This window comes from Watersipora subatra, chromosome 6 (genome assembly GCF_963576615.1).
Source record: "Watersipora subatra chromosome 6, tzWatSuba1.1, whole genome shotgun sequence".
NCBI lineage: Eukaryota > Metazoa > Bryozoa > Gymnolaemata > Cheilostomatida > Watersiporidae > Watersipora > Watersipora subatra.
The window spans coordinates 15,995,491-16,018,787 of NC_088713.1; the positions used below are offsets into that span (position 1 = coordinate 15,995,491).

At 35.4% G+C, this 23,297-nt stretch overlaps 1 protein-coding gene across 1 annotated transcript in view; it reads right to left on the reverse strand.

The window, feature by feature from the left end:
• LOC137398078 (uncharacterized) overlaps positions 1 to 22,132 on the reverse strand; it is a 47,200-nt gene extending 25,068 nt beyond the window's left edge. Inside the window, exons 1-6 of the mRNA XM_068084182.1 lie at positions 22,062 to 22,132; positions 19,223 to 19,363; positions 17,766 to 17,906; positions 14,520 to 14,660; positions 12,840 to 12,980; positions 8,081 to 8,221 (exon numbers count right to left, since the gene is read on the reverse strand). Coding sequence (XP_067940283.1) covers positions 8,081 to 8,221; positions 12,840 to 12,980; positions 14,520 to 14,660; positions 17,766 to 17,906; positions 19,223 to 19,363; positions 22,062 to 22,132 — 776 coding nt within the window. The remainder of the gene's footprint in view (positions 1 to 8,080; positions 8,222 to 12,839; positions 12,981 to 14,519; positions 14,661 to 17,765; positions 17,907 to 19,222; positions 19,364 to 22,061) is intronic.
• Between the last annotated feature and the right edge of the window lie 1,165 nt (positions 22,133 to 23,297).

A 23,297-nucleotide genomic window follows, 5' to 3' on the forward strand; every position in this document is an offset into this window, starting at 1 on the left:
GCAACTGTCCCAAACGTTTATGATTATCCTCTACTTTCAGAGATAACAATGATCATGGCTTAGGAGATATATAAAATTTTTACTTCAACATTCTTAGGTTGGGGACTGCTGACCCTGTGTCCACGCAAACTTTTGAATCATCTTGGGTTAGCTCAGTTCAGGCTGAACAGCTGGATTTCCAAAAAAATACTTCCGAATGGCTTGAAACGGGGTACAGCCAAGCCAGTATATAAAAATGCTAGCAAAAAGCACCAGACAGAACATTTTTGCGCCGTCAGTATATTTTGTACAACTACATTTTGCTATCCACAAAATACACATATATTGATCTTAATAACAGGCTTGATGTTGCACGAGCTTCGGCATGTGCATCCTCTTAAAATGTATCTTCAGCTCCTTCTCACTGGTGGCCGCAGTGGTATCTGCCTTTGATTTCTAGCTCCATGCAAAAGACCCCTTTTTAATGAATTTCTCTATACTACCTTAAACGTGGCACCAGAAAAAAATAGATTAACTGCAACAATTTTGCCTGAACACCTACAATAAGAAGATTATTTGAAGGAATTTACCAAAGAAGAAATTATTTGACGTTGGCAGCTTAGCAGCTTATCATAAAGTTTCTGAAAAACAGCAGCCCAAACCCAACATTTGACACAAACTGGTATGCCTTAAATTGGCATTTCAGCATCCTAGGAAAACATTGGAGTAAAAGGATGGACAACAGATTTGCCAGCACTGACCCGAATATGAACTAATTAGTTCAGGTTGTGGTGTAGGTAATATGGATGTGCTTGACTCAGATTTCGGTGCATATTTCCAAACTATTTTTTATGACAGGTCTAAGGATGTCAAGTATTTTATCATCCAATTCTAGAAGATAGCAAAGGCAAGGCAATGTGCAGAAGAACCCACTATGAGGCACCTAAAGGAGAAGCTGAGAACAGCATGCAAAAATGACCCAATGATTATGTTTCCAACGTGCAACAAGCTTGGTTCAGCTTGTCCCCAACACAAGCCTAAATTCATCTTATCTAGGTAAAATGAAGCAGAAGGAGCCTTTCCAAAACTATTCCAAAGAGGTAAGAAGGCTGGTTCATATTGCCTGTGAAGGTTTGCCCAACCCTCAACAAGCAAACTTGGCCATAGAGACCTTTTGCAACTTGCTCAATTAGCTATTCCTGCAAAATCTACTCACACACCGCAAACACCATAAGTGTGAACACAAAAAATGTTTACATACTCCAAAAGCTGACCTGTAGTGTCAAATCACTAACTTTGCCACGACTGTTTCTTTTGGGTTTGTTGCGGATAAAGAAATGTTAATAAGAACTGCCTGAACCTCCAGAGCCAGTTCAAAAAAGACTCAGGACCGCAACAGTGGCATTGGATGCTAGCTGTACCAAGGTACATGTCCCCTAAAAACTAGACAAATTGCTCAGGGGCCTAAAAAAAGAACGAAGCAAGAATCTGCCTTGAAAAACAGGACAGAAAGAGTGTTAGGTGCAGGCCATCCTGTATACCACCTTGAACTATGATCTACTCTTGAAAATACTCAGTCAGAGTAAAACCACAGCTGCAGACCAAGCCAATGCTTACACTGCAACTTGCAAATAAACAGGTGGCAAGCAGAACCCGAAGATATTTGAGAGGGGCACTTGTTTACCTTTTTCACAACAACATTTACTAAATTTGCTAAGCAAAATATTTGTTGATCAAGCTCCAGGGACTCTGTTGAGCCACTTGGATAAAAAAGCAGCAATGGGCTGTCAGAAAAACACATGGCATGACTCAGATTCCATGCAGCAGTGGGACATGAAGACAGAAGAAGTATGTGAAGTGAGCCAGATCAATAAGAAAACAGATTTGAAAACGTTGTTTTGGTTACTAACCAGTGCCCTGTGATGTTTGCGCAACTGTTGTGAGAAATTGAGTGCACTCGTTTGTTTGAGCGAGTTAAATGCTCCAACACTAATTTTGGTATTCAACCGCATCACCAGCACGGACAGAGTTTTGACTGACCTCACAAAAAGTAATGGAGGGTTGACTAGCGCCTTGGAAATTCAATAAATTTCGTGGATTATTGGATGCTATCGCTACAAAAAGGGTACATTCTAAAAATAGCTATACTGCTCAAGCTCTAAACAAGTTGATGGACACAAGGAAGTTATGTAGGTATTCCAACAAGGAACAAGCAGTCATTGAGCATCAAGAAAAGAGCATCATTACTACGTCAGTTTTGAAGTACTCTGAATGTGATGTGTGCGTTTATGCATACTATAGGCCCGGTGCTCCACATGACTAACTACACAGGATTGTGATCAAAATGGTACGTAATGTAAAGGCTCTATATGCAAAATGAAAATATTTATTTTTTTGGCATGTTTTGAGAAAAATGACCAGAAAAAAAATGACATGGCATTGTAGTCATGCTTCACAGAGCCAAGCAGATTCAAAACCATGTTCTAAAATTTAATTTAATTAGGTAGTAAACTTTCAGATTAGCTCACACTGTTTCGAATAATTTCTCGTCAAAACTCTAAATGATTCTTGAGACTATACCAAAAAGAGACACTTTTGAAGGTAAAACGGAAATGTCCAAGGAGCCTGTGTTGTATACATTGCATTTAGATGCTATGCTCTAGCAGAATAAGAATTATTTGCTATTAGATAACATTGCAAGACATTTTCTTATTATCTTTTAAGCTGTCAGTCCAAAATCGAGAGTAATGCAGACTATAGTTAGGTTGAAAACTATGAGTTAATTTGGGCTTAAGATTAATGTTGGTCAAGGAAGAAAACACAAAACCATAAATTTTCAAACTTCTTTTCTTGCAAGGTGTGTATACCTAGCTAAATTTTGACATAGGACCTAAAGGTATGGAGTTGAGCGATCACATTTATTTTGTTAGTTACACGGTGAAGGTGGGACAAAATAACATTCAGAAGAACATGAAATATATTTTGTGTCGCACCCAGATGCTATTGGTTACGGTGATTTGTCCAATGAAAACAAGGGCAGCAAAAGCTAGCCATCGGGCACCCGCAGAAATATTGGGGCTGAAGTTTTCTTCCCTAAGGATGCGCAACATGTTGAGGATGTAATACCAGCTAGAAGTTTACAACCAGAAAAAAATTAATGATGAAGGCATAAACAACTGTTTGATATTGCTATGTCAACAAGGAATGGGTTACTAGTGGTGGCCAACCCGAGCAGCTCATAAGTGATCGGTGCGAGCCAAAACAATTTCCGGTAATGAGATAAAGCTGAGTTGACCAACCACCCAGTAGATTGAGAAACCAATAGGTTTATCAAGGTTTATTTGTTGTTTCAGCAACAAATATACATGTCAATCTTTAGACCCAGCGAGGGAAAAACAGGAATCCTGCGACAAAGGCGCATATCCAAGGCGATAAACAAGTTATACATAGCAAGTACAAAAGAAAAGAAGTTTTTGACTAGGTAGGTATATAGTGAGTTAGGAAATAAACACTGTTTTCTCTGTCAGGCTTTCAAAGACCATGTTGCAGCTAAATGCTCTAGCAACGTTTTCAACAAGTACAACTAGTCAGGGCACTGCATTAAGGAGTGCATCAAACAGGTTTGTAACCGGCTTGCCAAGGAGAGAAACACAATGAGTGTCTGCCCCAATGGAAATAAGGACTACATTGCAGGTGGTTAAAGCAAGGGGAAGCCTTACTCAGAGCCAGCAGCCAAGATCATGCCTATTACTAAATATTTATTCAGGATGAGCTGTGTCCAAGCAACTCACGGTAAGTCTTAGACTCTTTTGCTCATTATGTTCAGTCAGGTTTTATGTGACATCAAGTTATTAAACAGCAAAACATTGCTTTGACTATATTAAGGTTGAGGGATAAGGAGCAATACAGGAGGGTTATGACAACAGTAGAGGTTGACGATCATGTCCATTTTACAGCAGTTCTTACTAAGACCCAGACAACCTAGAGAAAACCAAAGGGTAACAGTCGAAATAGCATTGGCATGTCTGCAGTAGTACAAAGGCGTAGATTCACAGCAATCATACACCAAGTGACAATGAGCTGAAAGTTCAGCAAATTGTGTATACTTTTAAGCGTTCCTAGACAAAGCAATAAACGCTTGGGGAGTTCCAAAGGCTAACAAAGCTGTGCACCATTTGCTCACTGCATGGCACAAGTACACATACACACACACAGGCACACACACCAACATAGAAATATTTTGCCATATGTCAGTACACGACCTGGACTGATGAGGAGTGCAATTTTCAGTAGGCTAGTAAAAATTGTGACATGCGCCAAGCCAGTAAGCATGATAGAATAAGGATGTTCTGTATATTCAACTTATAGCCTTTAATTGCCCTTAGTGATAAATAGCCATCGACTGAGTCATCCCATTTCCTATCGCTTTGAAGGGAAACATAAGGGAGTAGGTGGTCACAGACCACTTTTCTTGTTAGCAAGATATGCCTAGCCTCTGTTTGTTTCCACCGAACCAATGGTGGTCAACACGCTCAGCAATAAAGTTATGTTGCTATCAGAGAGTGCTACAGCAGATGTGCACATATCAAGCAGCAAAAATTGAAAATCAGTTTTTATAGCAGAATCTACCGGTTCTGGCATGTGGAATAAATATGTTCTACCCTGTTTTACTTATAATTAAATGGATGATTGAATGAAACAATTGCTGCCTAAGAGACTCAGTCTGAACACCGCTGCCAGCAAGATGCTAATATGGGTAGAATTGCTCCTCCCGCTAATGACAATGCACCAGGACATGGGAGGATTGAGGAAGCGGCCAACATTATTGTACAGGGCATGGAGCTAAAACTGCTAAACCTGATAAAGCACTACATTCACCAATAGAGTTCAATTTAACTCACAAATATGTGATGCCGCTGTAGGAAGGTTGTGAGACTGTTCACAACATGGTACAGCAAACACAGAAGGTGATCTGCCAAGAAGACAAAAATAAGCTGCCCTCACTGGCCTCAAAAAACTGGGAGAGGCTATTGCAAAAACGTCACAAGAAAAAAAAACAAGCTGCCAGCCATATTCAAAGACCTGTTATGGGTCTTAAAAGCATGCCCAAACTGCATACATTTAGCAGAATGACAGGTTAGTCTTCCATTCAGAATGCAGATCCATCGAAAACATATCATGCCTTTTCGGAAAAGTTAAAACAGGCACCGGCTGTTAGTTTGTCGGTTTGGACACTGAAAAAGGTGTTCCATGCCATAGACTTTAATGAAGGACTTTGTGGCAGCTGCTGTTTCACCATGAGCAACATGAGTAGCAGGCACCATGTAATTCAGTACTTTGCCTGTCTTTTATGATACACTAAGTCTCTGTTGCTTTCAGCACACATGTCAAGACTAGTTGCTGAAACATCAAGTCAAGCACCAGACTAAATATTTTGACGTTGGCGTCTACCTGTTAGACCAACTATCGGGACCGAAATTAGTCGAAGCATAGTAACAAGCCATGGCAACTAAGCCAAAAAAGCTAAATCAGCCAAACCAACTAAGCCAAATCAGCTAAAACTAAGCCAAAAAAGAATGTCTGAGTCGATTCAGTCCGCTCAAAAAGGGCTGCCTACTCATACAACCAGTTGACTTTGCTAGGACATGACCAATTCGACCTTAGAATTTTTATCGTAGTATTTCTTTACCCATCATATTTTTGTTTTTGCTTTAAGTTTACCTGCTTAGCTTGTTACACTCCGTAATTAATCAATTTTACCATGTTGATGTCTGTATATATTTTATGCTGGGTATCAATTTTAGTAAATCAAGCAACGTTAAGTTGTCAAAGTTTGCTACCTGTACTTTGTTTGAGAGTTAATATTACTGTAAACCCTTTAATTGAGCGCGATGGTAGTCTATTTTTCAACCCTTCTTCTATAGTGGTGGTCAATTGGAAGTGGCGTGCAAATAGAGGCTGGCGGCGTATTTTTAAACAGTTTTGTGAGATATTTCAGAAGATAAATTCAGCCCTATTGCGAAGCAAGCAAAAATCGCCTATATTTTGCTCTTTTTTCCGGCGGAGTGATATTAAACGTTTTGTATGCAATAAATCTGCCAATTTCCTTTTAACTAGTCAAACATATGTTAATAAATGTGTAGCATATACCAATAAATATCTAGCAATTGATATTCATTGCTTGCAATTGACCTGCGATGATAATATAGTCTGTGTCCATCTTTGTGATTTTTTGGCATTCGTAACTTTTATTTCATTAAAATTGGATAACATTTTTGTTTTATACCTATCTTTATCAATGTTGAATAAAATCTCATTGCACTCACTGATATGTTTGCTACAGTTAGAATCAAAAACCAGCGTTTTCTGTGCCCTAGAGTGGATCTACGAGCATTTATTCATTGTAAGCTGTGTTGAGATAGCCGCAAAGATGCGATCAAATAACATGCATAAATCTGCATATTTTTACAGTATATAGTAAAAATCTATCAAATGATACAAATATATAATCATGAACAAGTGTCATAAAAAACTATACTTATATTACATGCAGAAAACCAAATTTTATGTTTTGAAACAAAAATATTTCTATTATTCGCTCGGATAGCTGCGTTCTGATTGTTGCTTTTGATGAAACAATCATATTTTAGTTGTCCAAGACCTTCAAAAATATCTTTTGGCTCAATTCTATTTCTGCACTGCAAAAACAGTCAATATTAGTGTCTAAACAGTTTGTGTGAAAGAAAAAACTTTCTTGCTTCGAATTTAGCACTAATGCATCGGTTAAAAAAAAATGCTCGCGATACGTTCAACATTTCGTCCAAAACTTACGAACCGGTTTTTATATGCATGTACTTCAAAGTATTAAGATCGCAGTTAACAAAAACTACTTTTAGTCTAGGAAAGTTAGTAGTTGTTTCTATGGCATTGCTTTAAAAGTTCTATCTAACATCGTAAATTTCAACCGTAGTTATACTTGTTTACAGGTACTTTGAAGTATCTGGACCGCGTTAAACAAGGAACTATTATTAGCCTGAGGCAGTAATTATTTCTATGCTGTTGCTCTGAAATTTCATCTAACATCATACATTTAAGCTTTTTTTATACGTATTTAAGCTACGTAGAAGTAGAAAAACTGTGAGAGAGTTACCATTTGCCAAAGACCGTTCATGATTATTGCTATGGTGTTTCTTTCAAAATTTTTACAAAAAATAAGCAACACGCTTCGGAATTGAGCAACAAGATAATTAATTGTTGTTGATATATACGATTCATTATCAATATCCATTTTGTGGACGCTTTTATACAGATCATTTTATATTATGGGCTTGTAAAGATCAAATAATATCAGAGAGGTAGTCAAATGGAGGTGGCACGCAATTGGAGGGTGGCAGTCTATTTTTTCAATCCTCTCAGGGTGGCGGTCAATTGGAGGTGGCATTCAAATAAAGGTGTCATTCAATTAGAGGTTTACGGTAAGTGTTGAACTATCAGTAAATATAATTGTCTGGCAGTTTTAGAACAATGTTAACAATGACCTAATGCTAAGTCTCTTTTGTTATGCTGACATAACAACAAACAAAAACAACAGTAAATATTCAGAACTTCTTACAAACAGTAAATCAGTTTGATTTTTAAATTGTGTTTTGAACTGAGGTAATGTTTTAGTTCAAACAATTTAAATACTACATAGTATAAAAAGAGACATAAACAAAAAACTACAATAGTTTTCCAAGCTGTGTTTATAGGTTTTTAAAATTTATCTTGAAGAATGACATTGTTCATCCTGACATGTTTTCGTGAGTTTACAAATAATAAGTAAGTGTATTACTACAAATTTATGGTGTTTTTTTGCTGGCAAGCAATAATAAAAGAAGAAGCATGAGTAATGTATGTTTTTTTCTTGTAACCACCAAATAACTGTAAATCTTTTGAAATTTTGTTCATTCTACTTTTGTTTCAAACACTGTTTAAGACAATATCATTTTGTAGCTATTAGGCCAAATACTAATGTAGCTATGCAATAAATACACGCATGAGTAAATTTTTATCGGTATGAAATGATACCAAGCTGCTTCTCAGTGTTTATGTACAAGCTCACCTGAATGGAAGATTTGTCAGACCACAAGAACTCAGGTTGAGGTTTCTTAATGACACCATCTGGTCAATTTCCTTAAGCGAATATCGACTCAGTTTGTTGCAACTGATATCCAAATGTCTCAGATTGGTCAGTGAAGCAAGACTGTAACCGACAGTTATTGGTTACTACAGTTTTACTAACCATGTTTAATCAGGACACAATCACTTGTTACTTTAAAACAACTGGTGGATATCAGCGGACTATGTCGCTCTCAATCAACATTTCAGCTGGTAAATAGAGCTGAAAATATACCTGCCGATATCTAGTAATGTGCAGTAAGTTGTAGTTATTCATCTGATATTGTATTGGTTTGTTTAATTGAACAGCTTTGATGATATTTTTATCAAGTTCCAACTAATATTAACACACTTTAATTCCTAACTAGAAACGGATCTTTGGCTTAAAATTTAAGCCAATTATTATATAGATTTTATTTAGAGGCTGTCTAAGGAACCTGGAACAGTATTGAATATTTTGGGCTAATCAAATGATAGAGTAAATATATTAATTAACTTTTAATACAATTATTTTTTATTTACCCCACAACTGAAATTACCAAGTTTGTTTTAAGTATGAAACACTAGAAATTTTATCAATTTAGGTTTAGCCTGACCTCCAGGCTATTTGTCACAAAGCACAATATTGAGTCTACTAATGACATATCCTGCAGAAAAAAAAAGTTTCATGAGTTAAAAAATTCTGCAAGAATTAGCTAATTTAAAGACGTTCAATTAACAAGTGCATGCGTTCCTCACAAGATTGAACCATGACTATTGAATTTTTGTGGCATTTCCATGCAAAAATTCAACAGCTGTGAACGGTCTTGAAAGTTCATTAATTTTATCTCATATATTTTGTATCTGAAACAAAAAATAGAAAGGGTTACAGAATTTTTAGACTTTTTAGAGCTTTATGTTAATATAAACTCATGACTGCTTATTAGCAGTTTTTTAAAAACAGTTTTAATTTCTCTGTGGTGATCGGAAAAACTAAAATTCAGGTGTTTGCAGAAGTGAAGATTAATTAATGTATTGTGGTGTACTCAAGAGATGACTCGTTAATTAGTCTACATAAGCTTTTTAATGTTTCTGCTTCAGGCTGAGAGACTTGAACCATGTTATTTATATTATTATATTTTTCAATACGGTTTATTCAATAGGTTAAACTTAAATGACAAAAACTTTGCACTTAGGTAGTTTGAAGGAAAGCTTAATTATTTGAGAGGTTGTCATCTATCACCCTAAAATGAATGTACCAGTGCTAGTCATACTATTGCACCCTATTTAAAGGACACCCATAGTTTTGGCAGCCTTCAAAAGGTCCTTCAGAAATATATGCAGATTTCTTATTTCCACCAACTCTGTGTAGTTTTCCAATGAAAAGTGTCTGGGTTTTAAGTCTGTGATTAATTCATAACATAAATATCTATGTTCGCTATACAATTTTTCATCTATATATATACATGTTTTTAGCTGAATGTTATAGGCTATCATACAAACATTTGATATGATCAAGCAAAGCAAGTACTTCATCAGTGTTCCTTGTCAAAATATAGAGTGATTCGAATCAAAGAAACAAAAAAAAATGAAGGTAAAAACTTGCAAAACACCAATTTCAACACCTCCATTGTGTGTCAATAGTTTGGAAGACTTATAAAATTTTTAGCAAACCAAACATGGAACAAAATTGTGAATGGTAATAAAAACAGCATATGTCATCCACTTTTTTGCAAATTTGGCAAATCATGAGTTTATTTAACTATAGTTTGAATAGTTTAAAGAGCCAGCATGAAGAAATACAGAGAATGCCAAAGATTGTATGAGCCATCAATGAAAACACCGCATGAGTCGAATCTGAGTTTAAAATTTTGTGAAAATTACTTAAAAGAAACACTGAGTTATTTTTAAAAACAGGGGAATGTTTCCCATAAAATAAGATTAATTGAGTTTATCACAGTAAATTTGCCGTGCTTTAAAAATCACAAAACACCAATAAAGTTCAGTTTCCTTGTTTCCAGCTGAAAACAAAAGAACAAAAAGAACTTGAAAAATTTATTTTGCTTTATATTACAATGAATAATTAGATATGAATTGGTTGCTAAACTGTGCAATATTGATGAAACACGCTGTGAATATTCATGTAACTTTCAGGGAATATTGATGAGACATGCAGGGAATATTTGAGTAGTATGCAGTTAGTCTTAAAGATGTGGTTCCGTCAAAAAAATTGATTTAATAAAATTAAGACCCATAAAAGACTAAAACATCAGCTACAATTTGATGCCATTTTTGTCTTTGCAGACCGACCCTGTCCAGAGATATATGCTTTTGAATGAGGCCCTCTTTTTAAAAGCTCACGTTCGAGCGTGTGCTTCTTTCATGACCTCACAAGCAATACATCTGAAAAGAAACCACAAGTGATAAATATGAGGTCGCTTCCTTAGCCAATCATCAGCGCGAAATTGTTATATGGGCCGTAATAAATGTTATCACTCGTAAAACGCGTTGTCTGTGATCTCAACTTTAGAAATTTTACTCTATTATTAAATCGCATGGACATCGATATTTGGACTAAATTAATTAACATCGTTGCTTTAATGAATTACTCGATTGACACGTTTTATTGGCGAACAACATACATGTAATTGTAAAGTTGCTGTAAAGTTACTGCGAAGATGATTACGAGTTTTCTTGGCATCAGGTATTTAAAGTTCTACGGAGGAAGCTTGGAGATTGGAAGTAAATTTAACTTTTACTTTGAGTCTTCTATAGAGATTCCTGTTGAGTTTACATTCAGATTATATTTCCCTGTTTGAGGGTGAAATAACATTTCCTGCGTGTGCGAGATACGCATGTACAGTGAGTTCTTGACGGCTTCTTTTTAATTTTTAGCATCTAGCTAACCAATGGCTTAGATTGATGAATATACTAAAGGTAATATTTTAGTACTCATTAATACATGTTCTAATAAATAAAGTTATAACTTATTGCTATCACTAATCATCATTTTATATTTTTTATCTGTTCACCTAGCTACATTTGCTTCAAATGTTTTGTGGCAGCTTTATCTAGTAAATTAGATTGATTTGACATTAGATGTTCACTTTTCACTTGTAAAAAGTGGAGAAAATCGATTGATCAATGCGAATCTTTAACTTCCAGAACCAAAGCTTCGAATCGTTGGCTTGGCGTACTTGTGCCTTTGTTAAACGTTTATTCGTTTTTAAAATTACACTCGCAATCTATTTAACTCCCAATTCGGAAGCTTTCAATAGATACGCTTTAGAATAACATATCTATGAATGACATATTTATTGCATTTGTTTTACTGATTACAGAATGTATATTTGTTGAAACTGCCTTAAAGGGGAAAGAGAGACTTAAATGTGTGCTGCATAAACCATGATGTTTTGTTTGAGTTTGTTGCAGTAGATGAATTTGTCTTATTGTATCAGTTAAAACTATGTGAGTGGCCACGACTTGATGAATATTTTTAATAAAAGCTTTATGCTTTTTTTGTTTTTTTTTGCTTGTAAAAATTATGTAATAAAATAATATTGTTGAAGATAATGCCAAACATGATTTGCAGAATATTGTAGTGAATTGGATATGGTATATGGATTTCCACAAAACAGGAGAATGCGAGTTCAAATCCAGTTTGCAGCAGACTTCTCACCCTTGAAACTCTATCCCTATGTATATTCTTTTTAAATACGCGGCTTGCTTATTTTACTTCGGTAGTGAGAACCTAGTAGTCGGTGTAGGCAATGGTATACAGTCTCGCCCTAAGGATAGGCGACGGACATAATGTGGGCGGCACTCATTGGAGGCTGTATATCGTTAGCATGGGTAGCGGCGGAACTGTGCCGCTACAAAGACCTTATTCTACATAGTTAGCTTGACCGAATCACCGTAGACCGGTAGAATTGGTAGTCGGTACCCAAATGTTTACACAACATTTTGAGAAAGTGAGTAGAACAAACTTTCAATTCTTGTTATTTGAGGCCTCTAAAACATTCATATTAATGCATCTGTAGCTAGATTTAAAATTTCATTCTATCCAACATGAGCAAATATAAAATAAGATATATGCCAATAGAGCCGAGTAGGACTAGACTTTTATTGCAAATGGCTGATTTGAATACAAGAGATAGAGACAGGTTGTATAACGCGTGACATCATTTTGGCAAGTCTGGGCATGTTTTTGTAACCTGAACATTTTTATCGCAATCAGATTTTTTCGATTTTAATCTTCAAATATCTTGGCAATGGGATCGCGTAACACAACAAACAACATATCAACTGATAGAAAAAATAAAATTCTTTCTTTTAAGATCAACTCAAATTTGAAGCAACCACATATTTAAAGTAGCAAGTAGTGAATATTGATGTAACAAGCAGTGAATATCTATGTAGCGAGTTACAGTGGCAAATCTTGGTGTAGTGTGTGGTGAATATTAATGTAACATGTAGCTAATCTTGATGCAGCATGCGGTGATTATTGATTTAGTTTAGGGTGAATCTCTATACAACATTCAGTGAACATTCATGTAGCTTGCAGGAATATTACTGCAGCATGCGTAAAATATTGGTTTAGGATGCAAGAAAAATTGAAGTAACATGCACTGAATGATGATATAGCATCGAGTGATTGCTTCAACAAATATCCATCAGCATGAAAAGATTTCAAGACAGTGCACTTATATTGTATAAATACTGACCTAAATAGAAGTTCCTCAAGGTCACAAGATTTCAAGTTAAGCTTCTCTAACAAAGTTACCCGGTCAATCTCATCAAGGGAATATCGATGCAGTTTGTTATAACTGACATCCAACTCTTTCAAATTTGACAGTGAAGCAAATCTGTATAAAACAGTCGCAGGTAACCACAATATGGGAACCATTCAATCAGAGTGCAACCAGTCAATAATTTATGTAAGGCAACATCTATAAATATGGAAAATTTATACTTGTCTTGAAAATAAGAAACACTCACAGGTAACCAAAATATCGATAAAATTGTTTAATCAGGGCACAGACAGTCAATAAATAATTCAAGATCTCCAATATCAATATGACAAAGTTTGTTAGTTCTAGAATTATACCAGCCTTTATCATCGAATGTGCAACAAGGTTAAATTATCTATTTGACATTTTATGTAAAAAGTGACTAGTTTATTTCAACTGGTAAAATATCAAGCACCTTTATGTCAATTAAGAATCGTAAAATAATTATCGATGAACTTCAATGATATTATTTTAAGATAATAGTCCTAGATCATACTTTAACTGATAATCACATCTTTTGACTTTGCAAAACAAAAATGCATGCTTATTTTTTGCTGCATCATATTCACAGTAATTATTGCAGTATATTTTTTTTTAAATTAACTGCTGCAAAATTTAAGAAAACTGCTGCAAACTTAGATATTTATGTCAAATAAAGAATAGCAGAGAGTTAAAGATTAACATTAAATGCTGAGATATCCAGCGTCTACCAATGATTGCCAAATCTACCTCAGGATGGGCAATAATGCAAACTTCTGATGCCGACTATTTAACATGATATTAAATATTTAAAAAATTTTACTGTACACCCTTACGGTAAATTAGCACACCAGCTACTTGCTTGAAATAGGTCATTCACCATTGTGAGCTACATGAAAACTATGTAAATTTATGACTGCAATTTATTTGTATGCTTTCTTCCTGTCTAAAGTTTCTAAGTTATAATACAATCATTATATACAGTAGTAAAGGAATTTGCCAGCCTTTACTTCCCACGATCTAGACTATTACATACAGAAGGGAAAATAAGTAAGAGCTTCATTTCCTTTTATTTCGAAAACAAAATCCGCTCGCCGAAGAGCTTACGACTATTGTTCTGCCCAATCAGCACGCGGCTTTATATGCAAAAAAGTCACCCATTCCGAATAACAGAACCAAGTAAAAACTGTATAACAATAGTAATAAATGAAATTGCTACTGCGTTGTCATGATTATAAGACAGCGATAAATGAAGGCATATTAGCGATAAAGTATAAAAACAAACAATAAGGATATAATAAAAATAACAACACAGCATACGCAATATATACATATGAAAATATTTGCAAGAAATACAAAGTCATGTCCCACCATCCACCACATAGTTTGTACAACTTTAAACAAAACCGAATTTACCACCAAGATAGCAACCACCATTATAAATATTTGTAATAAATATGAACAACACAAAGCCTGAATTGTAGTATTTTGATTTTTAGTAAACACTTAATTATCTTGATAATATTTAGCTAACATAAAAAAATAAAAATGTACATGTGTAGGCTATACATGAAACGATGTTCAGCAATGCGTAATGATGCCTGAGTGTTGCTGTAAGTTTATACACAGACATACCTGAATGGAAGATTTTTCAGGTTGCAAGAACTCAGGTTGAGCTTCTCTAACAACAACAGCTGGTCAATGTCTTCAAGGAAATAGCGAGACAGTTTATTGCCACTGACATCCAGTTCTTGCAGATTGATCAGTGAAGAAAATCTGCAACAAACAATCATCAAACTAAGATGCAACTGTTTCTGTTTGGTGAGTGGACAAAGACTGTAAAAACAGTAGTATGCAACACAATAACGAAGGAACAAATACTCATGTGTAACATTGCTAACATAATGCAAGTTGTGCACGTCAGTAAACTCGCGCTGCAATTTTAACGCTACCTATCTGCGGACTTGCATGAAAATTGAGCTATTTCATTGATATTTTATTTATAAGGTATCATCTAAGTCAAAATCTTTAGATGTACATGTATTTCATTTTGACTTTGAATTCCAATTTTTTAGTATAGTATTTCAATTGAAATTGAAAATCAGAAACAGAATGGTATGAATAGTTTGTCAATCAAATATTAGGTAAAAAGCTAATCGTCATCTTAAAATACAATTCTGACCTATCTACAGGATGTAGCTTTCTCAGATAACTACAAAAAATATACAGCTCTTAATTATCATGCAGTTGTGGTGTTTTAATAGAAAACTTTAACAGCAATGAGCTGTCGAACCACATTAAATTTACTTTATATTTTTGTAAACAAAGAAATTGATAGACTAGTTAAAATATAAGCTTACAAAAATTTACAAGGATACAGCTAAGATTCAGTAAAAATGCAGAGGACTGCAAACCCAGCCAAGTACAGATTGGAGCAAAAAAATTGGTTGGAAAGATTGTTTTAATGGTTCAGAAATTGGTTTCAATAAACAAGTATGTGATCAATACACTAAAAATACTTGAATTGTTCCACAGCACCTTCAGATGAGCACAAATGACCAGCAGACAACAAGGCGATAAGAAACTTCACTTATACGCATGGAGAATAAGTGTGGACAGTAAACAGCAGTAAACAAAGGAAGAAGAGCAATTCAGACACCAGGTGAAGTTTGAGTTTCACCAAATAATCAAGGCTTAGCAAAAGCACATATAAAGTGTAAAAACAGAGGTGTTTGTCAATACAAAGCTAAATTAACTGACCCTATGTCATGACTCTGCAGAAGAATTGGAATAAGCTGCAATCACCCTAAATAAAGGCCATTAGCTGCGTTGAGGTACAACAACACAACTACATTGGCTACCCAAAGCTACCTGGGCATTGAGGCTTGTCAAAATACACGAAACCAAAAAAATTCTAGGCGAAATTTGATTGATTTAATAAACAAGGCAGGTGGACTGCACCTCCAATCGCCTTGGCAACAAAAACAGGTGGCATCGATCACAGACATCTCAGTCAAAGGTGTACTACAGTCAGGAGATTGTGAAAAAGATGATTACACCTTCTAATACAGAGCCGACTCTACTCAATTATTTGAAAAGGGTGACTGGCTTCAATGAGAGAAGGGTTCAGAAAAAATACCACAGCCACAGTCAATTTTGTCTTCCTGGAAAGTGGCGGGTAAGTAGCAACTATATTAAGCTGAAACTTACAAAAATCAACAGGTAGAGGTGCTTACCTTAGAACTTACAGCTTGAACTAGCCTAGTGCCATGCAGAGTCCTACTATGTAAAGACACCCAACCACCTACTGACAAAAAATATGGTAGTGAATCGCTCTCGTTAAAACATTCTCTCTTTACACAAAAACAGCAACGGTCGAGTCGAATGGCCACAAACTAAAAAAGGAAATCTTTACCATGGGGTATTTCCCTGCAGATACTGCAAACCAGATCACTTCAGCTAGAAAACAATGTCGGGGGTGGTGCAGTTTAGGTTGATATATGACAGCCACCCAAAGAGTATGCCACACGCAAATTGCAGCGTCACTGTATTTTTGTGTCTGTATCAATTCTAGCATGTCTCTAGCAAGCAATTGATGCTTCACAAAAGGCACACCAAAAAGCAAGACACCAGCAGATTTTCTAGCTTGCAGAATTAGCTAAATGGACCTGTTTACTGGTGAGATAAAACAGTAACTAACGAAGGAAGATACAGGTTCTTGTATCTGTTAGGCCAGAAAGTAGCAAAAACCTGCTTGGCGGCCAGCTGGGGGAGCCTTACCCATATTGTGAGCTTTGAATGGAGTACCTTAGGCGGAACACATCAGTTTGGTACACTCTAAGTAAGAGTGACAGCCATGCCCAGCAAATGGATGTCTGACTGGACTTCAAAAAAATTTAGCCAGTAAACAGGCTTCTTCAGAAAACACAATGCAGAAAAACCTGGCCTCTTCAAAAATATAGCATTCTCTGAACCGATGACTTACAAACTAATTTGAAAAATGCTAACAGTTTGAGAGGGACTGAACCGGATAAAAAATAACTACTACCCACAAAGCATTTTAGCTACAGCATGACACAAGGCAACAATTGTTCTGGGCAAGGCTAGCCATTCCTTCACCAAATGGACAATAATAAAGCTTGCTCCTATATGGTAGAAGAAAGGCAGAACTGGCAGCCAAGCAGAACATAATAAAATGCTCTTCAATCATGCCCCAACCCAAATGTCGGGCAGCTGAGTGAGACCAAACGAATAGAGCCTAACAAAGAAGCACCATACACAAAGGTGATGTTTGCCCATGACAACAGAGCAGCTATGATGGTGTCCTAAATGCTTTACCTTGGTATTTTGCTATGAATGCATTATTGTTATGAAAAGTTACAGATTTAAAACACATCCACTTTTTATTGGAAAACTACAGAGTTGGTGGAAATAGGTAAAGTGTATATGTTTCAACCATATTTAGCCGTAGACCGTCTGATATCTATGCTTCCAGTACAGAGGTTATAATAGTATGACTAGCATTTGTAAACTGTTAAGGGTGGTAGATAGCGAGCTCACTAGTAATTAATTTGTAATTCAAACTAAATAATTGAAAATTCTATTTAAATTAAACTCAACTAATTAAAAAAAAGACAGTATTAAAACAATATACAAAAGGGATGCAAACACTACTGAAGTTTTTTAACAGGAATCAGAAACAGTGGAAAGTTTTTGTAGTATAACTACCAAGTCTTCCCTTGAGTTCACCACAATACACTAGTTCTATTTCCAGACTTGCAAACACCTAATAGTTAGCTTTTTTTCTGGGTGGTCACCCAAAAACTCAAACTGTTTTTAAAAACATACCAAAAACAATTATGAGTTTGTATCCAAACATACCTGAATGAAAGTTCTGTAAGCTCACAAGAACTCAATTTGATTTTCTCTAGCAACTTCAAGCGGCTGATACTGGCAAGAGAGTTTGAATCAAGCTTGTTACAGCTGATATCCAACTCTGTTAGATTGGTCAATGAATCAAAACTGTAAAAACAGTCATAGTTCATCACAAAACAATTAATTTTATTCAAAACGGGTACAGTCTGTCAATAATATGTCTGAGACCAACCCCATTGTTATATCTATACTAGATTTGACCTGCAAGCCTCTATCAAATAATGTGCAAAAATGTTGAGTAATGTTGTAATTGATATTTTTTTCAAAAAATGTAAACTATTGCTTGATACACGATAAAGAAACTAAAGATATCGGCTCAGTATTAAATCTTTAAGCTAATTAAAATTCCACTGAAAAAAAAAGTCATATTTAAATACAGTTATGTTCTACCTACCTTCAATTGATAAATACCAAGTTAATATCATAACATGAAGCAAAAGTTGTCAAGTAATGTTCACTCTAACTTCTAAATAATTATTTATAACATAAAGATGTTGACTACAACCTTGAGAGATTTTCGAAAGGCTTAAAGAGTCAAATTAATTCTGCACATTTCAGATTATTTAACAAACATAGTCTCAAGCAAATGCCTTTAACAAAATATCAAAGAGTTAGCTAAAATCTTGCTGTGGTATGTCGATGAAAAGTTTCAGAAGTTTACAACTATCTCACTACTTTGAATTTAGGATATGTCTTTTGAAACAATGAAATTGAGCTGTTAGGTTAAATTAAAACTGTATTTAGACAATATATATTTCTCCAATTTTATTACAACTAATTATAAGTTGAACAAAAAAATGCTTAACACAAGAGTAAATGATTTCATCAACTAGAACAAGTAATACATAGGTGTTGCTGAATGAATCATAAAAGTAGTCTATTTATAACTAACTACCAGATATCAGTTTAAGCTGACAATGTCAATTTTAATACTTTATTGATGCATCAAAATTATGATAGATTGTAAAATTACCTGAATGTCCAAAATGGATGTAAAAAGTAATTAGTCACAGCATAGCTTTGCTGAAATATTTAAATTGGTCGTTGTGTATAATCACCACTGTCTTGTACTAGCAAAAACCTGTAATTTGTCTTGAAACAAAAAACTATTAAGATTATTCTAAAAAACTGAATGTTATCTAAAATTTCTATTATGTGAGTTCATCAAAGTGAACTTGTTGCAATTTCAAGCTTACAAAAAAGTTCAGTTTGCTTTGCGGCTACTTGAAAACTAAAAAACCCTAAAACAACTTTGATTCTACTTTTCAACTCTCTGATGCTAAGATATTAATTTGTAATACAGCAAAATATTGAGTACCCAGGCAGTGCATACACATACAAATAAATGTCCATCGACTTAATATCAAGCCAAAATGTTGCTCAGAATGTATATAGAGACTCACCTAAATGGAAGTCTCGCCAAGTTACAAGACCTCAAATTAAGCTTCTTTAAAGACACAAGCTTGTCAATGCCAACAAGAACATCAGAATTCATGTTGTTTTCACTGACATCCAACTCTTTCAGATTGAGCAGTGAATCGAATCTGCCAAAAAACAGTCAACGGCTACCGCGATATCACTTACATCATTGGCCAATACAAGAGTAATTCATGGTGATACTTATTTGTTACCAATAACGATAATTCTTTGATAATCTCTCACTATGAAGCTGAATAACTATTCTACTGATTATGATGCCAGTGGAAGATTTTTAAAAAGTAACGAGTCAAGCAAACTTTACTGATTTTATGAATCTCAAATTATTTACTATGATGTACATTATTGTCAAACATAAATCTTGAGCCAAAATCAAATTGTGAACTATCATGTTGTTGTGGTATTTTCATACACAAGTTTATAGTTTTTAAACTTGCTCACAGCGTAACAGTCATGATATATCTTTTGGAACAATAAAATTGAAGTGGTAGCCAAAATTCCAACTCGTTTTCCTTAATAAGTGATTCCTCAATTTCAACAAAATCAAATATGAATTGGGTGTAACGGGACCAGAAAACCAGGTAAAACGACTAAAACTAACTCACACCTGAAATACTGAGTTTCATCAACTGGAAGATGTGGTTAAAGCACATCAATTACATAATTTTTGTATCATATATTTCAAAGCATCAGAGTATTGGCTATCGAATGAGTCATTGTTTGACATGATGAGACACACGTTGGTTGGTGTTTATGAAATTTCCCCAAAGCTTTACCGCAGAAATGTTCAATGGTTTTGTCTCAAAAATTGGAACGTTGCAATTTTTATATGCGGTGTTGTGTGCTGTTACCGCTTATTTTATTGCTTCCAGCTTATATTTATCAACTACGATAACTACGCCTGTGTCAGGCAAAGGTAGGACAACTCCAGAAAACCAGTGAAGGCGATACAGAAGTCAGTGTCATTAGTTCTCTATGTACAGATTATTTCTATGATAAATAACTCAGATTACAAGCACCATACTATGTTTTCCGATAATATTATGCACTAGCTCTCATTTTATTGTGATGTTGAGGGTCGCGACTGAGATTAATTAGTTTCAAGTATTGCGTGATTTTGCGAATGTGCGATTGAAATGTAGTCCTAGGGCCACACAACCGCATGTCACAATTTAATCGGTGTGATCTCATTACCTTTATAAACGACACTATATTTATCGAAGCATAATTAATTAACCCAGAGCATGAGTTTGTTTTTGGTCGGGCGTTAGCACGATCCCCGGGCATTGTTCATTATCGAGAATCCTACTTTATTATTAGCGCTCTATGGGTTTAACAGCACCAATTGTCACAAAGAAGTGCAGCCTCAATGGCAGCAAAAGGGATCGACTACCAAAGGCTAAATAATAATTGTGACATCACATTATGGGAACCGCAACCAAGTGTTTTATTATTGCTGGACATACTTTTGACACCCTGTTTTTTATAGTTCTATTATTCTTTGTGTCTTAAATATAGGCTCATTCGAAGGCCAAGACTTTGATCTGATGTATTGAATGGTATAATAAAAAGGTTATGTAATTTATGTGCTTTAATCAATGCTACCTAACCATAAATGAAGCATTATGACTCATAACTAATAAACTAAACTTTAAATGTAAAACTAACATTATGGTAAACTCATCAAGTTAGTAAAGGATCAAAGATTAAGAGATTGTATAATAATGCAGGAAAAACACCTGGTTCCATTTGCCATTCACAAGACCATCAAATAACAAAACCATGTGTTAAGTGGCAAAGATAGGCAAAGAGTGTGTACGCTAGGAGTCTGACTTTCAAAGATTAACTCTTGGATTTTTTATATCTTAGTCATAGCTTAAGCTCTGTCTCATTTTCTTAGCCAAGATATGTTACATTTTCATCATTGGATTTTAGGGCTGACACCTATGTCCATTCTTCATATCGGTCAGGTGGCAGAGGGCAGTGCCTAAGAGACACCAGGTGTTTTTTGTCCCGAGTTTGAGGGTCGTACCCGCAAAAACTCACTGACAGGAGTTACTCTCCAGAGACTATTGTTTATGTAGTTTTATATGGAAATCATATCATGCACACAGTTTGAAGTTGTTTCCTCATGTTATTCAATGGAGGGACAACTGTCTATGATATTCTGTTTTTTATTTGTGCAAACCTCTTTTACTTTACTGTTTCCTGTTATCTCTGTATTTAACTGTTTGAACAAATACAAGACTATGAGAGCCTAATCTTACATGTAATTAACTAGTCAATATCTACAGGTTATTGGCTCAGGAACGTTATATGTACTGTGTAACTAGTTAGATTAGTCATCTGTGATCATTATGGACGATAAATGGAGTGTAGAACAACCTTTTAGCAGCAACTATGCCACATGGAAGTTCAAGATTAAACATCTGCTGATTGCTAATGAGCTATTTGGATATATTGATGGAACTACAGTTGCTCCGGCAAGCACAGCTGATGGGGCTGTAAAAGCTATCCCAAGCAATAAGAACTCAAGCAAGGTATTATCTCATATTGTGCTTGCGGTTGGCGATGAGTTGCTCTACCTTATAACTGAATGTAAAACGGCCAAAGAGGTGTGGAATAAACTGTCTAAACATTTTGAGACAGACACTCTAGCTAATAAAATGTTCTTGAAGAAGTGCTACTTTTGCTCAGTAAGGTCTGAGAGCGCATCAATTGAAGGTAATCTAAAGAATATGAAAGATCTCACAAATTGGCTAGCTGCTATCAATCACCTATTGCTAAAAAGGACCGAATTGTTACCCTTCTAGGCTCCCTTTCGTAGAGTTATTCAACTCTAGTTTCTGCTCTCGAAACGCAGAATGATACGCCATCGCCAGAATTTATTCAACAAACTCTTCTAAACTAATAACAGAAACAAAAAGAACATAGCTCGGTGTCAGCCTCTAGTGAAATAAATGCTGTCGCCAACCCTGATACTGCTTTCTTGGCTACCAGACCACAAATTAGACGACAGGTTACTTGCCAGTACTGTAGTAAAATTTGCCACGTTCAACGTTTCTGTAGAAAGAAAAACAAAGAAAGAAAAAATGTGGAACCCAAAGATGTTGTTCCACACCAAGCTAAGCATGCAGCAGATAACTATCATGACACGGGTGAGTCAGCCTTTTTGTCTGGTATGGGTTGTGACTCTACCGATAAAATTAATCAATGCTGGCTGATAGATTCAGGTGCTACAAAGCACATGACTCTTTATAAAAGTTTTTTTCAGCGAGTTCACTCAATTTGACAAACCTCATAAAGTAGAAGTAGCTGATGGAAGCTCTGTAGACGCCATTGGGATAGGTAACATTAAAGTATCAATGCAGTTAGATCGTAGAGTAAATCCCAAAGCCACGTTATTGTCACACGGTAGGTGTGGTGACACCCCAAGTTCTTATATACGACCCCTTGTGCGGGTCTATCAAGAGAAAAATCAAACTTTTCATTAGACATTTTCTTTATTACAAATGAATAACAAACGCCCCCAAGCCAGCAGCATATCAGCCCTTATATACCTAAAACATTATTCAATAATTTCCAGCAAATAGCATTATTAGTCAGTTGCTAATAATATAATATTGCGTAATAACTGATTAAGTGAGCTGGGTTAATAAAGAACTAGCATGACTCAACCATGGATTGTGCAATATTTCTCTTTTACATCTGCCATTTAACTATTTGCAATGCAACATCGGCTATTCAACGATTGCACAACACGCATGTGCAAAGTCAGCAGTCTGATGCAGATTATATTGACATCCCCTTTTTATGAGGATTGCTCTAGAATTGGAAATCCTTCATAATCATAATCTTCACACACACGGCTCATGAAACCGGCTCCAATGTTATCCTGTCCTTTGATATATTGAATCTGCATGTGATGTTCCTGTATTGCCATCGTCCATCTCATGATATGTTTGTTGTCAAACTTTGCGCTATTCATGTAGGCTAGAGGGTGTTGATCAGTCTGTAGCACAAACTCTCATCCGCTCAGAT